This window comes from Oryzias melastigma, linkage group LG23 (assembly GCF_002922805.2).
Source record: "Oryzias melastigma strain HK-1 linkage group LG23, ASM292280v2, whole genome shotgun sequence".
Taxonomy (NCBI): Eukaryota; Metazoa; Chordata; class Actinopteri; order Beloniformes; family Adrianichthyidae; genus Oryzias; species Oryzias melastigma.
This window is the reverse complement of record NC_050534.1, coordinates 1,141,579-1,160,204: the sequence shown is the minus strand read 5'-3', so window position 1 is coordinate 1,160,204 and position 18,626 is coordinate 1,141,579. Positions and strand designations below refer to the sequence as shown.

The 18,626-nt window shown below is 41.2% G+C and overlaps 1 protein-coding gene across 1 annotated transcript in view; it reads left to right on the top strand.

Annotated features, from left to right (window-relative positions):
- LOC112160240 (monocarboxylate transporter 2) overlaps positions 1 to 11,690 on the top strand; it is a 44,927-nt gene extending 33,237 nt beyond the window's left edge. Inside the window, exons 3-5 of the mRNA XM_024294644.2 lie at positions 2,985 to 3,128; positions 4,168 to 4,971; positions 6,500 to 11,690. Of these exons, the coding sequence (XP_024150412.1) occupies positions 2,985 to 3,128; positions 4,168 to 4,971; positions 6,500 to 6,780 (1,229 nt within the window). The 3' untranslated portion in view covers positions 6,781 to 11,690. The remainder of the gene's footprint in view (positions 1 to 2,984; positions 3,129 to 4,167; positions 4,972 to 6,499) is intronic.
- The last annotated feature ends 6,936 nt before the right edge of the window (positions 11,691 to 18,626 follow it).

Sequence of the window (18,626 nt, the reverse complement as noted above, 5' to 3'; positions counted from 1 at the left end):
CCTCCAACACAGCCCGGGCCGCAGCTCGCTTAAACTGCCGGTACCTGTCAGCTGCCTCTGGAGTCCCACAAGCCAACCAGGCCTGATAATAAATTTACGAAAATTACACAAAAAAATCACGAAGTTATGACAAAACAACAAACTGTGCGGACGATCATTTGAATTCTGTATTGAGTGACTGTATTTGGCTAACTGTTAGTCATGGTTTCATATTTATCCCTTTTAATAATTTAATTTGACTCTTTTTTATGTTTTAACACCAGTGCTTCTTCTGGGATCCTTTATTCTAGGGTTCGGCTAGCTGTGTCTGGGGTCAGATTATCACCGTGCTCACCTCGACTGGGGCGGGCGAGGTTCTGCACCATGCCTCAAGAGCTGTGGTGAGGGCCTTTGTGTTCCGGGGGCTGGGTGGTTGCGGCGGGGATACCCTAAGTGGGCGCAGCCCCGGATATGGATGGATCCCTACTGTTTCCTCATTGTGGTGCCAAGTCATGTTGTTTACAATTACTCGTCCATGTTTATGTTTTCATGTGAAAGGTAGAGGTTCATGCTTGGAGGGTGGGTGTAGGATGAATACGTGCATGTGTTGGGTGGGTGGTAGGGAGAATTGAGGTGGGTTGGTATGATTATTTTGTGAAAATTACTTGTTTGCTTTTGTCTTATATATTTGTAATGTTTTTGTTTGTATTGTTTTGATGTATGGCGCTTTGAGCTGCCTCAGGGAATGAAAGTGCTTTATAAATAAAGGTTGGTTGATTGATATAGGACCTTTTGGAGCATTTTTGTGCATTTTTTTATTAATTAAACAATTTTTGAGGAAATGCTTGACAGCAGTTTTTTTGTACAATTTTGGCTTCTTGTTTATTTGACTGTTTTGCATAATATTACATAATAATTCCACAATGAACCAGAAAGTGTCCAAAAATCTGTGCTCTTAGTGGTAAATGTTGTCATTTTGTATTACTAAAATCACAGAAATTGAGATCAAACTTTTTTTATGTTTATGGCAAAATATTGAAAATGTAAAAATTTAAAAAGTATAAATCCACAAAGTCAAAACTATGTGAAAATTGTATAAATTAAAACAGGAGGGGCTCCACTCAAAGCTTTAATTACATCAGGATTAAGTGTCATAACTCTTGTTATGTTTGTGTTAAACCAACACTTTCAAAGCTAAAAACGTTTTTAGTCCTTCTGGTTAAATTCTAAATGAAAGCAATGCTAATGGGGGCGGGGTCATTGTAATCAGCCGTTGTGATGGTCAAACGCTCTGGTGAGCTGCTGCTAGAACCTCACCTTCCTCAGTCAAGGTCTTTGTTTCCAGTAAGTGGATTTTTGTCTTGGACAGTTTAATCTGCAGAATTTAAACAAGTGTAACTGCAAAAGTCACTAGGAGTCAAAGAAAAACCGTTCCACAAATCTGTTTGTGGAACAGCTCTTTTTACTGTCTGATCTTTCCTGAACCGCGATGGAAGGCTGGAGTCCCAACATCTCAGGCTTTCTAATGTTAAAAGACATCATTGTGAATTATATTTGGCTTAGGGTCTAGTGGGTGTATAATGGGCTGGAGGAGGAAAAGCCTTTTTTCAGGGAGTGTCCTGTGCCGGCTCACAGGCTTCATCTTGATTTGGGTCCTGCTGAGTCCCCTGAGACGACCCGTAACTGCTGCAGATGCAAATGAAGGGACTTTGCTCAAGGTCAGAAAAAAAGAGAAAAAGAAGTGAGGCGTCTCCCTTCTCTTCCTCTGCTGTGGCATTTTTAACGGCCCTGGCAGATAAGCGATGTGATAAGAGAGGAAATACAAAGTTTGATGACTCTTTGCTCCCCTCTCCATTTGCATCCTCTCTTCTTGAAATTCAGCTGAGGCGTCATCTGTGACGCCTAAACACGAAATCCATAACGTACTGGGACTTTTCAACCGTTAAGACGATCAACGTAATTCCAGTAGATTGTGAAGGAGAAAAGCGTCTCGACGAGCCGCTTTTCTCCTTCACAATCTACTGGAATCTACTGATTGTGTTTTTTAAAGTATTCATCAGAAGTTGGTTTAGTCTTTTGTGCTTTTGATTCCCTTTCATGTGTCTTCTTGTGACAAAAATGTTAATTAAGATAAATGATTCTCTCCTTGATCCATTTAGCAGACACTTGTTTGGCCTCTTTTCTTTAATTTCACTGGTGTACGTCTTCGGGTCTGGGTTCACATCTCCCAGTGAGGAGCTGCTCCTGTGACAGGGAGATGCAGTCAGGGGACGGCAGTATGGCAAGCCAAAAGGCTCAAAAATCGGCAGGAAAAACGGAATGGCAGCGCCTCGCCTGCACATGTACAAACAATCATTTTTGGAAATATTTAAATGTTCCCACAGTTAGTTTCAATACTACAACTAATGCCAATAAATAATGAAGTTTAATTTGAACTTTTTCATTTAAGTTTTCATTTGGACATTGGGGGTGGGGTGGGGCAAGGAAAAATGGCATATTCAACATTTTTTTCTTTCAGTTTTTGTAGATTTGGTCTCCATATATGTAAATGTAATCAGAAACTATGTTTTTATATTTTTATTTATATTCAACGTACAAATATGTGTGAGTGTATATTTATGCCTTGAAGTACTTTCTATATGTTTTCTCAAATGTTTTAAAGCTTCACAAAAAAGTCATTTTAGGCTATTATCTTCTTGTTTTTTCCTGTTGCTCTTTTTTTCGTTTTACTTTTACTGATGTGAAAAATGATCTAAACCGTGATCCTAAAACGATCCGAACGGGGAGTTTGGTGATCCATTACACCAGTTTCTATTTTTAAATGTGATGTGCAGTCTTTTATTTTCACTACCTGCATGACTAGAAAATTATCGAACATACAATAGCTGCTGCATACCTTATTTATGTTGACTTCACTGTGGAGGTAAAACAGCAGAGAGCTGCAGGGATAAAGGATGAGGTTCTGAAACCTGCACCCATCGCGGTTTGTTTTCTGTTCACCGCAGGTCCCATCAGCAGCATAATGGTGAACACGTACGGCTGCAGGCCCATCGTCATGATGGGGGGCTGTCTCTGCGCCGTGGGCATGATCTCAGCGTCCTTTTGCACCAACGTCCTGCAGCTGTACATGTGCATCGGTGTTATCGGCGGTAAGTCCACTTAATTCCACTTCAACTAAATGGGATTAACAGTTTTTGTCCAGGTTAAAAATAAAACAGAAGTTAAAAAAAACAAGTTTCTACAGTTCTGCATGAGCCTTATTTAATACGGTTTAGATTCTGTCGATGTCTATTATTGTCCAGTATTTTATTAATTCTTTAAAGACCCTCTCTGGTCATCTTTTAATCTATTTTAAAAGCGTTCCCAGTGGTTTTTGAATTACAATGATGTAGTTTGTAGCCAAAATCCAGAAAGTGAGTCTTTTTGTAGAACATAGTTTCTGCAGAGCAGCAGAAATTCATCAGAAATTCACCTTTGAGTTGTGGGCAGGACAAGCTGTTAATGCAGAGCGACCTCCCTTCCCCTCCCCATTACTTTTCCTCTAGCTTACAGCTCCTCACACCCCCAACCTAACATCAAATACAGTGAGTAATATCGGCTGTACAGTCTGATCCAGATTCCAGCTCAGACCCATCATGGATGTATTTGTCTACAACTTGGCAAATTTTCGACATCACAAATACGATCTTTTTCATATACTGTTTTGTTTTCATATACAATTTAAAGAAGAAATGCAGTTTTAAGCTTAATTTTCCATATGTCCTTCATTATTCCTCAAGAACACCTTAAAAACACCAGAAACAGGACTTTCTTTGGAGAGGGCCTTTAACACCTCCAGCACTTGCAGTTGAATTAGCTTCTTTAGCAGACAGGTCCGCAGATTAAAGATCATTTTCTCTGACTGTTAAAGTGGAATTATGATTACCAGTGGCCTGAAAACCTCCAGAGGAACATTGGACTCGATTCTCCTCTTACTCAATGTAATTGAAAGTCTTACATTTAAATAGAATCTTTGGAGTCAGAGTCAGTAAATGTAATGTTCACTCCACTTGCTTCATAAATGAACTAGAGAGGAAATTACATTTCTAGTGCTTTTATTTTGAATAAGTTGGTGTTTGTATTAAAGCCTCTATAAATAATTCACCTGTGCCACATCTCTATAACCTTTAAAATGTTTCTGTGTTGCAGGACTCGGACTGGCCTTCAACCTGCAGCCAGCACTGACTATGATCGGCAAATATTTCTTCACGAAGCGCCCTATTGCTAACGGGTTGGCCATGGCGGGCAGCCCGGTGTTCCTGAGCACCCTGGCGCCTCTCAACCAGTATCTCTTCAACCACTTTGGGTGGAGAGGCAGCTTCCTCATCCTCGGCGGCCTGCTGCTAAACTGCTGCGTGGCCGGTTCCCTGATGCGACCGCTGGGGCCGCCACCCAACAAGGCCAAGAAGGACGAGCCGCTGTCGCCCATCGCAACCACAACAAAAGAAAAGCTCTCCTTATGGAAAATAGTCAACAAATACTTGGATCTGACGCTCTTCAAGCATCGCGGCTTCCTCATTTACCTGTCGGGGAACGTCATCATGTTCCTGGGTTTTTTTGCTCCCATCGTCTTCCTCGCGGCCTACGCTAAGGACATGGGCATTGACGAGTACTCCGCTGCCTTTCTGCTCTCCATTCTAGCCTTCGTGGACATGTTTGCAAGACCATCCATGGGGCTGCTAGCCAACTCCCGATGGGTCCGGCCCAAGATCCAGTATTTCTTTAGCTTTGCAGTTCTGTACAATGGCGTTTGCCACATCCTCTGTCCTCTGGTTGAAAGCTACACTGGCTTGGTGGTCTATGCCATATTCTTTGGATTTGCCTTTGGTATGGTCAGCTCCGTATTGTTTGAGACGCTGATGGACCTGGTGGGAGCGCAGAGGTTCTCCAGTGCTGTTGGACTTACCACCATTGTGGAGTGCTGCCCAGTTCTTATTGGTCCTCCTTTAGCAGGTACTGTCCTCGCTTGTTGTGGCTTGAATTGGTTTAAGATCCTGTGAAATCGTAGAGGAAATGACAGCTATGTTTTCAAGCTAAGATATGTGTAGAACAAGGATAAGCACCTCCAGGCCTTGAGGGCTGTATTCCTGCATATCTCCTATAATACCCTGCTCTGGCATGTTCTACTTGGCTGGACACTTCTCTATTGAAGGATTTTGTCCTCTTAGATCCAGCAGATGCTTCCTGTTTGGAACACCAGGGGGAGGGGCCACTCAGTCCAGTAGTCATTTACAGTCAATAACTGTATTATGTCATCATCTCATTTGCATATAACTTGCAAATGAGGTGATTATCAAAAGTTTAGTAAAAGACTAACAGAGAGTTATAGACAAAAAAAGAGCAAAAATCTCGTCTTCATTTGGAACTATTGCTGCGTGAGTTCAGAAAAGAACATAAAAACGTTGTGTGTAACTGTGTAGACGTGAAGTATCTCCTGATGCAGTGATCTGTCAAAGCGGTACGCACTACAACATTGACCATGCGTGATACAAATGGTATCGTAGTCACTCCACTATGAAGCAGCTGTTGTCCCAAGAGTGCTCTGAGGTGGGCGGAGCCTCATCTCAGCACCTGCTCCTGCTTGGTTTGGACAGAAAAAGCTGAACAATACATTCTTCAAATATAAGTCTCAAAATGGCAGAAAAGTCTTCCGTGACACCAGGACGAGTAGCCAGTCGCATTTGAGAAACAAAATCATTGAGGGAAAGTTGCTAAATATACCAAGAAAGTTTCAAGAAAAAAGTACAATATATGATTTTTGAGAGGGATTGACTTATGGATTTTCTTAGAATTGGTGTCCTTTCAGTGTACATAGCTAATTATAAAAGGTAAAAAATAAATTTTAAAGTTGTGGGATTAAATAAGTTTAGACTTTTTCCAACTCTCCTTTGATGGGGCTTTGGGAGTTTGTGATAGAAACATATCAACACTTGTAGACGATTTAACCATTTTTGTGTAATTGATTTTCTTCTTTGGAAATATATATATATTTTTTTTAAAGAGCCACTTTGATGAAATTGATGTTTTTAACATGTACATTTTGTTGCCATTTTTGTTGCACCGCTGATGTTAGGTTGGGGCAGGCTGTAAGCTAGTGGAAGAGCATGTAAACAAAGATCTCTCAGGAATGGGGAGGGACAGGGGGGCAGGGTTGCTTCTCAACAATCAGCTAACCATTCAGAGTTGAATTTCTGATGAACTCCTGCTGCTCTGCAGAAACTATGTCCTAAAAAATATTTTTTTTGGTGCCTAAAAACAGCATCATCATAACTCGAAGACCACTGGGAGCACTTTGAAAATAGATCAAAAGATGATTGGACTTTAATGGTCTTTTCAACGTAAAATAAAAGTAGAACAAAGACAGTAGTTTCAGGAACTTAAAAAACCCTAAACTGAGGATGTTATGTTAAAAATGACACTAAATATTTAGATTTAATTTCTGTGCTTGGTAAAAAAGCTCATGAAGGTTTCTGTCTTTCAGGGAAGTTGGTGGATGTAACCAAAAACTACAAATACATGTACTTCTGCTGCGGCGCCATCGTGATTCTGGCCAGCATTTGGCTCTTCATCGGAAACTTCATTAACTACAGACTTTTGGACCGTGAGCGCAAACATGCAGAAATGTACAAGCGGACTGAGACGGAAGATCCGGACCGGGCTCAGGAGGAGAAGGAGGTTGACGATGGAGGTCAGGCCTCCGTGGAATTGGTCGACAAAAGTCAGACAGACAATCAACTTATGCAGCGGGAGACCAACATCTAGAAGGCTCTGGTCTGCCGACAGCTCACCGACAGTTCATCCAACAGCTCACCCGACAGCTCACTCAACTGCTCACCCGACAGCTAACCCGACAGCTCACTCAACTGCTCACCCGACAGCACACCCTACAGCTCACTAGATAGCTCACTGGACAGCTCACCCGACAGCTCACTGGACAGCTCACCGACAGCTCACTGGACAGCTCACTGACAGCTCACTAGGCAGTTCATCCGAGAGCTCACCGACACAAACTTTCCAAACCTTCCAACACCGTCAGGATCAGTTTCCCCACCAGGAGGCGCCTCTCAGCTGTCCTCTGTTAAGTTTCTGACTTCAACTGCCAAAATCCTTTGAGGGAAGCTGTGAGACGCGTTAGTCAGTGAGCGATAGCCACAAACTTATTCTAGATTCTTTCCTGCCACAGTTGCTCCGAGGATCAAGTCTTCAGGCATTCACTTGATGTAGAAACAGGTTTATATTAATCTTCCTTCAGATCAAGCTTTGCTGAAAGGCAGTTTACCTCGCAGACTTGAATGTTTCTTTCAGAGACCACCGTCAGCTAGAAATTCCTACGGAGTCTCGTTTGTCCGGTCCTTGTCGTCACCGGTTCTCTAGTGTTGGGCTCAGCAGCTGAGTTCATGAGCCTCCTCACGGTTGCAGATGAGAGCAGGTCAGTCACCATTAAACATGTTTTTGTGTTTCTGTAAGAACTCAGTTTTTCAGACCAGTTCTGTTTATTAACAAACTCCATTCTGGTTGGAATGATTTCAATTCTGATCAGAAGAGTTCAAAATAATACTCCAACATTAACAATGTACTCAAGTTTCAGGAGTGAACATGTCGAAGTCTACTCAGGAGAAACCGTCAGTTCAAAGTTGTTACTCAAAGTATAGTGGTCCCTCGTTTATCGCTGGAGTTACCTTAAAAAAAAAAAAAACTAACAGTCAATTATAATCTCTCGTCTTAAAGTCTCTCAAAGCTCAAACTTTTGTAGAAAAATGAGTGGGCTGCACTGTGGTGTAGTGGTCCCCACTCTTGCCTCACAGCGAGAAGGTCCTGGTTTGAATCCCAGCGGGTTCTTTCTGTGTGGAGTTTGCATCTTCTCATTCATGTGAGGATTTTCTTCGGGTTCCTCCCACCGCTCAAAGAGAGGCTTCACAGGTTCATGGGTCATGCTAAATTGTCCCTTGGTGTGCAAGTGAGTTTAACCCTGTGGCCTGCAACAGATTGGTGACCTGTCCAGTGTGTACCCCTCCTTTGCCCAACAGAAGCTGGGATAGGCTCCAGCAACCCTGTGATCCCAAAAGGTCCTCAGGAGCTTCTGAAGATGGATGGATAGATCTAAAGTTCTTCTAGCGATTAAAGATTCATGTAAATTTGTTAAGCTGAATGTATTCTATATTGGAGACACAACAACATTGATTGACAGTTGTCTACAGCCAATCGGGACACAGCACACAATGCACTGTAAACATTTTTGAACTTTGTGAGACCATAAAAGGTAAAACCACGATCCATCAAGGGACCACTGTAACTGTAAACTTATTTTTTTCTTCCAGTATCTGAGTGAATTCTCTGAAGTCTCCAGCATGTTTGACCTTAGAATTAGGAATGGAAGTGATGCCACACCCCTTCTGACATATCGTATTAGCATGTTTAGCTACGGTGAGATAAAAACAAACCCAGAAGTTCTTCAGTTGGCTTCTGTTCTAATCAGTGATCACATTGACAACCTCTTCAGCTGCGTGTTCATGCTGGAGCACCTCTCCTCTCGTCTCGTGGAACTGCTCTAAGTAGCAAAGTAAAATCCAGACACTGCCGTCTTTTGTCCCATTTCTCTCTTGGTTACAGGGAAACGGTTGTTATTGCTATCAGACATTATTCATGATCGCCCAAATACTTCATGTTTAGAAGTATGGTTGTAGTATAAAACATGGCCTTTGGCCCTCTTCTGTCACCTTTGGTATTAAACGTCCATTTGGTTGTTACTGTCAACACAAAACTATGACAACATGTCAGGGTTTTATTGATAAATTATTTTAAAAAGTAAGTTGCCAAAAACACATGGAAGACACGGGCAAACGCTTCCACAAAGCCATAAAGCTCTAGATTCTCTTGATGATTTCAGGTTTTATTTTCTACACATATCAGACATGTTTAATACTGAGGTCACAAAGATCAATCTCCAGATGTTTAGTGAGATCCTGGCCCGTGCATCCCCCTCACTGTCGGTCTGAAACTTCAGGGTCACACGTTTTTATTGAACTGCACCTTATCTGCCCTTGATCCCCCCCACTCCCATCACCCCCCCGGACAGATGTGTTCACAGCCGGGGATGCTGGTCCTGCGCCGCCCGCCCGGGCCCGAGCATGGCTGTCAGATCAGCTCATAAGACGTGAAACGTCTCCTTGCTCCACATCCCCACACTCATATATAGTATGCCGCGGCAAAAGAAAAATGGTTGCGCTTCATTTCCAACATTGTTATAAAACTGCTGCAATTCAGTGAATTTAATTACGGTTGAATGTAATTTCCTCTGTGGGCCTTAATAAGGTATTAATGACCAAAATCCATCTGGATAATAGGGTTTTTTCTACATGCAGAGCCCGGGAGCAATATATGTACTCTCATAGTGGAATGCAAATACACAGGGACATTGAAGTGGGTACATTCTATCATACATTGCCTTAAATGCAATGCAGTGTCATGAGACCAGGGCGAGTGGAGAGTTCATACTTGATTGTGTTCTATAAAAATGATCAACCTTTGGCTAAATGTGAACCACTTTATTTTATTGTATCTTTTTGAAGTTGTGATAAACTATCAAACTTGAGAGAAATCTGCTTCCTTTGGGACATATCTGCACTTGAAGCTTTAGGTCGTCGTGTAAAGCAGTGGTCCTCAACCCACAGGCTGTGGACCGGTTCTGGTTCTAGTCCTGGTACGCAGACGCAGCACAGAAAAATGACATTCTGTTTAAGTATTATCTTATTCTGAGAAAAGTTTTATTTTGTAAAACTAGTGGACTTTGACTCAGTCTAGATCTGCAACTTTCAGCACTTGCAGAGTCATTCGGGTCGATTTCTCACTGACTATAAAATAAAAAAGACACACAGGGAAGCAGGGAAGACACAAAATATTGATTTATATTTATGTATTTGTTACTATTATGATAAATATTAATGAACTATTTTAGGATAATGTAAGTGTTTTGATGCACGTTTGCATGAATAGACATGACGAGATTGAATGGATTCACAGCTAATAAACGGTTGCGGACCACTGCAGTAAACTGTCCTCCACGTCTATGTGGGGTGAAGGTTGTAAAAAACCAAGGGGATGAAACTGCATGTACACATAAACTGCATTTGACTATTGAGTCTAATCAATTGTAGAGGAAATCAATCATTTATCGTAAGAAAAGTCGTATTAAAATTCCAGCTCTGTGGTTGACGTCTACAGACACTTTCCTCCCCTTCATGTTTCTGAGGCTCCGTTGCTCCACACACTTCAGAATGTAAACATTTCAGATCAGTGTGGATATTACGCACACCGGGGTTCTGTCTGTACCTAAAGAATGCCTGTAATGTTCATGCCCTTTCCAGGTGTTAAGTGTTTAAACATGTATTTGTGCAGAAAAGATGATAATTGTTTTTGCCATAATAAGCCAACCAAACAGTTTTAACCATGAAATGTTTCCAAGCAGTCATGAACAAAGAAAACGTGTTTTAGCTACACATGTATGCATATCATGAAGTCTTGTGTCTGCACGTGTAAAGTCACGCACATCCATGTGTTGTTTGGAGATACTGCTTTCAGCTGTAAATAAGTATATGAATGAGTTCCTAGAAACAATGAAGGTGACACATTTATTTTTCCCGGATGTAGCCTGAATTGTACCAACTGTTTCTCCACAGTCTGAGCGATTCCTAAAATGCACTTTGTTCACCAGCAAAGAATGCCACCGGAAATAAGAAGCTCTCTAATGCTAACAAACAACACAAATCCACAAGAAGGTTTTCCTGCTTGCACTGAATGAGCCGAGACGGAGCGCTGTGATGAGGGAAAGCTGTGGTCATGCTGGCCCTCCAATAACACTGCCCCATGACTGTTTCTTATCTTAATACTGGGTTCACACTAAACCTGATTTGCATCAAATTCACGTCGGTCTTAAGCTACGCTTTTACTGCCTCGACACCCACGTTCAAGCGACCACTTTAGATAAAAAGTCAATGTAAACACATGACCATGACCATCTCAGGGTTCGCTCAGAAGTTGCATTCAGTCGTAGCTACACACGTTTTTAACCCTTTAACACCGGCATTCCAGTGTTTATGCTCTCCTGCAGAATCTTCTGATTTTCTCCTTCAAAATCTGCTGGAATTATCGTGTATTATCGGTACCAGGTTTGGGCACCGGGTTCGGGTACCGGTACGCTCTGCTTCCCGGTACTGGATCAGTTTCGGTTCGCGGCCTTGAGGCTGAGGTAATTTCATGGGAACATACAGCATTTTAAAATAAACATCAAGTTGGGGACTCCCAAACCGTCAAAAAGTGACACAGAGGGGTCCTTAACCGAACGTCAATATGTGGCAAGGAGGGAATGACAATGTGTTGGTCAGGGGCAAATTTTCAAGTGGGAGGAGCTACAGCTAACCAGTAACTTACAGGCTCTCTGTATTGTGGCAGACATGGATGGTGCTGAAAGTGTAGCTTGGATTTATTCATCTTGGAGAGCTCTACAAAAGTGCTGGAAAGCGCGATAAGCTCCTCCTTCATGTTGGTTTTTGACCCCTCCCACTGATTGCATCATCAACACGCCCCTACCAAAGCAGTGCTCCTGATTGGTTAATGGAATGTTATTTTTTGGCAGACATGGATGGATATAAATAAATGTGATTCTTGAAAATGTGCGGCACACATCAACATTTTTACCACGCGTGAGAAAATCGCACCACGTCCAACGCACAAATGTGTATGGAGCTAGCATACTGGATGCACAAATGAGGTTTGGCGTGAAGGCAGCAGAACAGTTCAGTGTGACTGAGAGCTGTTTTAACTATTTAATACCTGAGGCGTTGCTGATGACAGCAAAAGACAAAATTTTTAACAAACTGTAACTTTCCAGCAGATTCTGAAGGAGAAAAGCGGCTCAGCCACTTTTCTCCTTCAGAATCTGCTGGAGTGATCGTGTTAGTGGTTGAAAAGTTACACTAAATCAAAGAACATAAACACCGGAGCTCCGGGGTTAAAGGGTTAAAAAGCAAGCTTCCTGTTTAAGGATCACCTTCTAACAAGAATGCCAAAGACCTGGAGTGAACAGCGTTTTCCTCCTTCCTGTTAGTGCATGTTAAGGCTATTACCAACAAAAAAAATGACTTTTTCCCTCTAATCAAATAATCAAAAACATGCTAATTCAAGCAGTTAGCATGCAGAGATGGTTTTGTGGAATTTCTGTGACACTCTAGACGTCACAGGCTTGTAACAGATGTAGTTCACATCTATTATATATACATCTAGTTGACATTTCACTGCAAAAGCATGGTGTTTTATATCAAATGGTCATTTAAAATGGTTGAGTCTGTATAGAAATCCTTCATGCAGACTAAACCACTGTCACTGCTTTTAATTGTGTGTACAATCCACTGTTAGGGTTCACTTAAGACCAGGTCTAGAATAGGTTTGAAATCCTCTTCTATGCTATTTTTATTTTAAGATTTTTTTTCCAAATATAGATGAATTTAAATGTACAGAAGAAAAGAGATTCCATTCAAATAAACCATCTAGTTTGTTGTGAAAATTACTTTTTTACATGAAAACACAAGAAAGCCAGATAAAAAGAAACGATATGCAAATCTTCACTAGGCCGACAGCTGGAAGAGCTCTTCCTCTGCGGCGTCACTTCCTGTTGGCACTGGTGACTGCACGTGCTGCTGCTGGGGGGGCTGCAGGACCGGGACGTCTGGAGCTGCTAAACTGTGCCTTACTGTGCTCTTCTGGTCACTGTGTCGTCACATGAATGTGTTTCTAATCCCAAAATCTTTACAGTTTTTTTTCTTTCTGTAAATAACAATAATAACAATCGTTGCTGCAATCTTATAACTTTACGGTGCTCTAAAACCATCTGAATACACCCGTAACACCGGCTCCTTCCTGTTTTCTGTCTTGGTTTCTGTGGCTTTGCTCCTGCGGTTATGAGTCATTCAGTTTGAGGGGCAGCATGTTTGGATCGTTGTTCTGAGTTCTGGTCTCAGTCCACACGTCTCCCTCCAGCAGCAGACGTGCAGCGCGCCGTCCCATCAGGCTAATGTCACCCTGTAGGTTTCCAATTGTTTTTTGTTCTTTTTTTGGGATTCCTGTCAGTCTTTCACTCTGCAACCGGCACGTCACAGCCAGGAAAAGAACCACACGGGTACGAAGAACTGACCGTATGTTTTGTATTTTTGTTTTCCAGATATGATCTATTAAACTAACTGAATAAAGTCAATATCCTAATGAAACACTGATGATCCACTCGTTTTACTCCTCCCACATTCACACCACGTCCAACAGAGTAAAGTCACTACAACTGTTCTGACTGAAAATGGTGACCAACAGGAATGGTACAGCAACCATAGCAACCATAGGACTCTTGCACTTCAAAGCAGGAAGTTGAAGTTTATGGACTTTCATGTTGCTACATGTAATTAACATTCTCTAATGTTAATGTTATCAACATGTTAAATGTAATCAACTAATGTTGATTGTTTGATATCTTGTGTTTGGTTTCATCCTGTGCAGGATTGGATGAAAACTCGCGTTCATGCGTAGCTACATAAGTTTTTATGACCTTTTTGAGGCTCTACGCACAAAATGTGCAGTGGCTTAAAGACAAAATGAAGTTCAACCAAGTCGAGCTTTGACCAATCACAGACTCTGATTTGTTAGTGATTCATGAATAGTGTCCCTTTTCATTTATGGAAGTGTCAACTGAATAAAATTGATCACGAAGGCGAGATTATCAATTGTGGTTTGTGTCCGTCTGGAATTCTATTTATCAGAATAGAGCTGTGACAAAACAGTCTGGAGGAAGGTTCACCAGATTGAATCTGCTTTGACAGTTCACACCAAACCTCTTCCACGTGGTGCTAGTAAACAATAGCAAAATAAGTAGAAGGGTCCTGTCCTTCCTTGTCCAGTGTGAACACCATGGGCTGAATGCTGAATACGACACATGTCCACTGTGTTCAAAGCCAGAAGCTCCTGATTCAAGTCCCACCTCCAACCTTTCTGGTTTCCACTCTCACTCCAAAAACACACTTCATAGGTTCATTTATGACTGCAAATTGTCTCCAGACATACTTCAATATGTGCATGTGACTGTGTGGCTCTGCAGCGGGATGGAAAACCGTCCAGGGTGTACCCCACCTTCACCTACAGTAGGAATAGGCCCCAGCAACCCTATGACCCCAGAAGGGATCCAGCGTGTTGAAGGAAACTGGAGGGATAATAAACGTGAGGTTCATGGTTCTATGAACATTAAGATTTGTTTGATTTCTTGGTCTTAGTTAGTTAAATATGCTAATTTGGTAATTGTAGTTATACTGTTATGTTCAGTACATTTTTCACCAGCTTGAAGGTGAAAGGAAGGTTTGGTGGGTTTTTTTGTCAAAATTCAGGAGTTTGTCTTTCAGAAACTGATACGTTTAGTTTGATAGAACTGAACATTTAAATCTGTGGTGAGAAGATGAAAAGTACTTCCAGTAAAGGAGTCTTGATATAAAGTATAATAAATGGAACCATCAAAAACTGACTTGGCTTTTAGAAAACTGCATTAACCTACTCTGAAGTAGAACTGACTCACTTCTGCCACCTACTGGTCAGTTGATGTGCTTGGAACATCATAGTTTATGTCTATCAGGGTTTGCTGCAAATCTCAAAGGTTTTTTCAAAAGTTCACTTCCTACTTTATGTATGTTTAAACTCCTAGCACGTGTTTTTCTAATAAACAACAAAAAATGGTTGAATGTAAAGGGATCAGGAAAAAAAGTTGTTTTTGCTGTTCAGCTCAGCAGTTTGGGTCACATTTAGCATCATTTCCATTTTAAAAAACTCTTCAGTTTCTGTTCTGCAAAAATAAGCTGATTTTTTTTTGTAAACCATTTTTAGATTACTGTTGTAAACATTATGTAAAAGAAAAAAGAGCAGAGAAAAAAAAATCCTTCTAAAGGAAGATTATCCTCTGATAATTAAAAACCCACTCTGGCGAAAACTGTGTTTTTGGAGTTTTTAACATATTTTACTGGCATTTTTCTCATAGTGGAAAACATTTATAAATAAAATTAGGATTCAATTTGCATTTCTGAGTAGTTTTTATTCAAAACATTGTGAATCAGGAGCAGATGAAAAAAGTGCTGTTTGAAAAAGATCAAAAGCATTCAGCTCCGCCCCATTCTGATGCAGACAAATAGATCCATGAACGTCTTTGTTTTCCTCATCTGAGCTGGAATCTGGATCAGAACTGTACGATCTGTATGAATGTATAGATCCAATATTGCTAGCTATTTTTGTTTCCCCGCTGAGGTTCGGTTGTTGTTGTGAAGGGCTGTAAGCTAGCACGACAGTGTAAACAGAGAGCTCTAAGCTCTCTGTGAGGGGGGGGAGGTTTACTTACTTGAAATAAACTTTAAAAAAAGATAAATTGATCAGTTTGTCCTTACATGTCCTTGACAATTTAATGGGAATCCTGGTTAAGTTTTCTGTTTTGCTAAACAAAAAAAAAAAAAAACATTTTTTTGTATAAACTTTATGTGTTCAGCACCAATTAACAATAATAACATGAGTTCCCCCGTGGGATTAATAAAGAATATTGATTGATTGATTGATGATGATCAGGTCAGTATTTGATACTAATTGTTAATTGCCTCCAACAACATTTTTTAGCAGGAACAAACAATTTCCATAACAACAAATGAGTTTGATATTTTCCAGATTTGCAGTTTTCCTGGTGTTGGGGCAGAGGCCCCCGCCAGGTTAAAGCAGTCGGACCTCCTGCTGGTGGAAGCAGGCGGTCCTGCTGAAACAGGCAGCCTAACAACCTGCCAAAAACCCTCAGCCAGCAGCATCAGGACCGAATACGACTGGAGCCTGCAGGGGATCCGCCGTGCACACACTGACAACACAGACAACTGGACCTGCTGATGAATAAAGGATAAACCTGATATGAATTCTGTCCCGCGTTTGTTCCCGCTCTGCTGCCCCCCCTCATTGGGATTCAGGGCTCTGGCTTTGCCAAGCGCTCCACTGATGGGCTGGAGACCCTCAAGCGGAGCTTGGGGCTAGGTTTTAATGGGGCGGTGTGTGTGTGTGACCGGGCTGAGGCTCCCCGGTGAATGCCATGATCGGCGGGGGAGGGGCCTCGCTGCGGTTTGAAGGCAGAAGAAGCTGACCTTCAAAACCAGCATCAAACCAGAACTTCCGGATCAGCTGCAGACTGTCAGGATGGTCGGCTTTGAGTGTGGCGGGTGGGCAATTAGTGGCCACGGCGGCGAGGAGGAACTTTACCAACAAGGATGTGGGAACAGGTTAAATACTGAAGGGCGGCGGGCGACCCAGTGGAGATGATCCGACTCTTTATTTTATAACTGATCCAGTAATTGCATTCCATCCAGCCCGGTCAAATGCCTTTATCCTCTCCTCGCTCTGTTTCTCTTGAATTGTTCACATGATCAGAGCGGTTCTCCTGGGCTTCACACTCCAAGTTTGGGAGTTCCTGCAGCTGCATCCACTGTGACTGTGTTGGCAGCGTGTGCAGTGACCCCAAGTCAGTAGAGAAAGAGGAGAAATCCACTCATGTTGCACATTTTTGTGTTTGCATTGTAGAATGTGAGAATATAGATTTATGGATGTTGTTTTGCATAAACTGCCACCTAAAAAAGACCTGAGTTACAATGAGAAGGAACGGATTCAAAAACAGAATCTTTTGTGTTGTCCAAAACAGAAGTTGTTGGGGTCAAAAAATAGAAACATTACAAAAGCCAAATGACAAGAACAGAGCTAGATCAATGAAGGTCCAATACAATCAAAAGACAAAAAGATGTCTCCAAACATCAAGCAGAGAAATCCTGAGCCAGAAAAGCTGATGTAAAAATGCAGATAAAGCTGTCATGGTAAAGACAAGTAGCTCTGATCTAGTACTGAAAAAACGGTCAGTATAATCACTGTGTGATGCAGGCCAATGAAAAAAGTTTGATTGTAGTAGCTGAATATGGACGTTTTGTTGAGCCGTTATGCAACATCTCAACTGGCTGCAGGAAGGAGCTTAACGTTTGTGTTGTTGAACGCTCCCGGAGCCGCTGCAGACTGTTTAGTGTTCCCCACTGTTTTTTAATTGCTTTCTTTCTTCTTTGAGTGAATAAAGCAGCCAGCCTCCAGCCTTTCGTTATGCATTTCTCAACTGACAATTCAATTTGCTAATTCATCATGCAATTTGAAAATGCAGTTTGAAATTGAAACGTCAATGTTCAGTTCTGGCCTGTATTATGCAAATGAATTTTGCTACTTGAAATTCAATATGAAAATTTGCAATTCAATATTAGAATTTTAAAAAATAAAATATTGAATAAGAACAAAATCAACTGCGTTGTATATTGTCATGAGTTTTTGATGTCATAATTCAAATGACATTTGCATTAATTGTATTATTCATAATTATGTTAAGAAATTATGGTTTTAAAATGTTAAAAATGTAGCTTCAGTGTCTTGTTCGGCCCGCGACCTAAAGTGCGTTTTGGATTTCGGCCCCTTGTGTGATTGAGTTTGACGCCCCTGATCTTTGTGGGTGACTACGACTGCAACTGTTGTATTGCAGCTCTTAAAGACGTTTTTTGGAGCAGGGCTGCTACGAACTTTAAGACAGTGGTCCCTAACCCGGTCTGTAGATGGGTCACTTGGTTCTGGGCCACAGAAAAATAAATAAATACAATAACAAATTATTTCCATTTAGTTTATTTTCTCATCCTGAAGGAAGTTTTATTTTGAAAACTCCCGGATTCTGTTTTCTACATCCGTCTTGGTTCCGTGACTGAGAACGGCTAACAGCTAAGTTCATAGCCTCAAACTAACAAAAACAACTCAATGAAACGTATTTAGAATGTTTCTTTGGGCAGAAAAGAAGCAGTGAGGAAACCGCAGTGAGACCTTTGACTTTACAGAAAAATTAAGCTGCCGTTTCCAGACAAAACCAGGAGTCTTCCTCGACAAAACAGAGTTATGGAGACAGTTTTCACGTAGCAGGAGCCGCTCTGTGTAAGGATATGTGGTGACAGACTCTGCTTTCCCTCACAAACACGGATAATAAAGATGGAGACACGGTGGTTTCACCTTTATTATTATATTCAGAAGCTACCCGTTTTAAAACTATTGAGTCGTTTTCTTTTGCTTTATTTATCCATTACACCTTCAGATTCAGACACGGTTAAAGTTAGAGTTTGGTGACTTATTTCTAAGAACTCCTGTTTACTTTGTCCTGTAGCATTTTAGGGTGAATATGAAATATTCAACTCCAAATCTAATTGAAGTTATTAATTTTATTAATTGAAAATTGTATCAAATTAACCTCGGGGCATCACCTTCGTAATGAAGGAAAATATTACTCATTAATGATCATCTGCTACTTCTAATCAATAAGTAATAATTAATCAGTCTCTCACTTCAGTTTAAGTGTCTTTACTCTTTGAAGGGACGTCTTCAATGAACTTAGAAAATGACGAGACAAATCAGAGATTCTTAAATTAAACGTAGAATCGGTGTGTAAACTGGCTAAATCTGTGTCAGACACTGTAGTTTTCTCTGGACCTCTCCCAAACAAA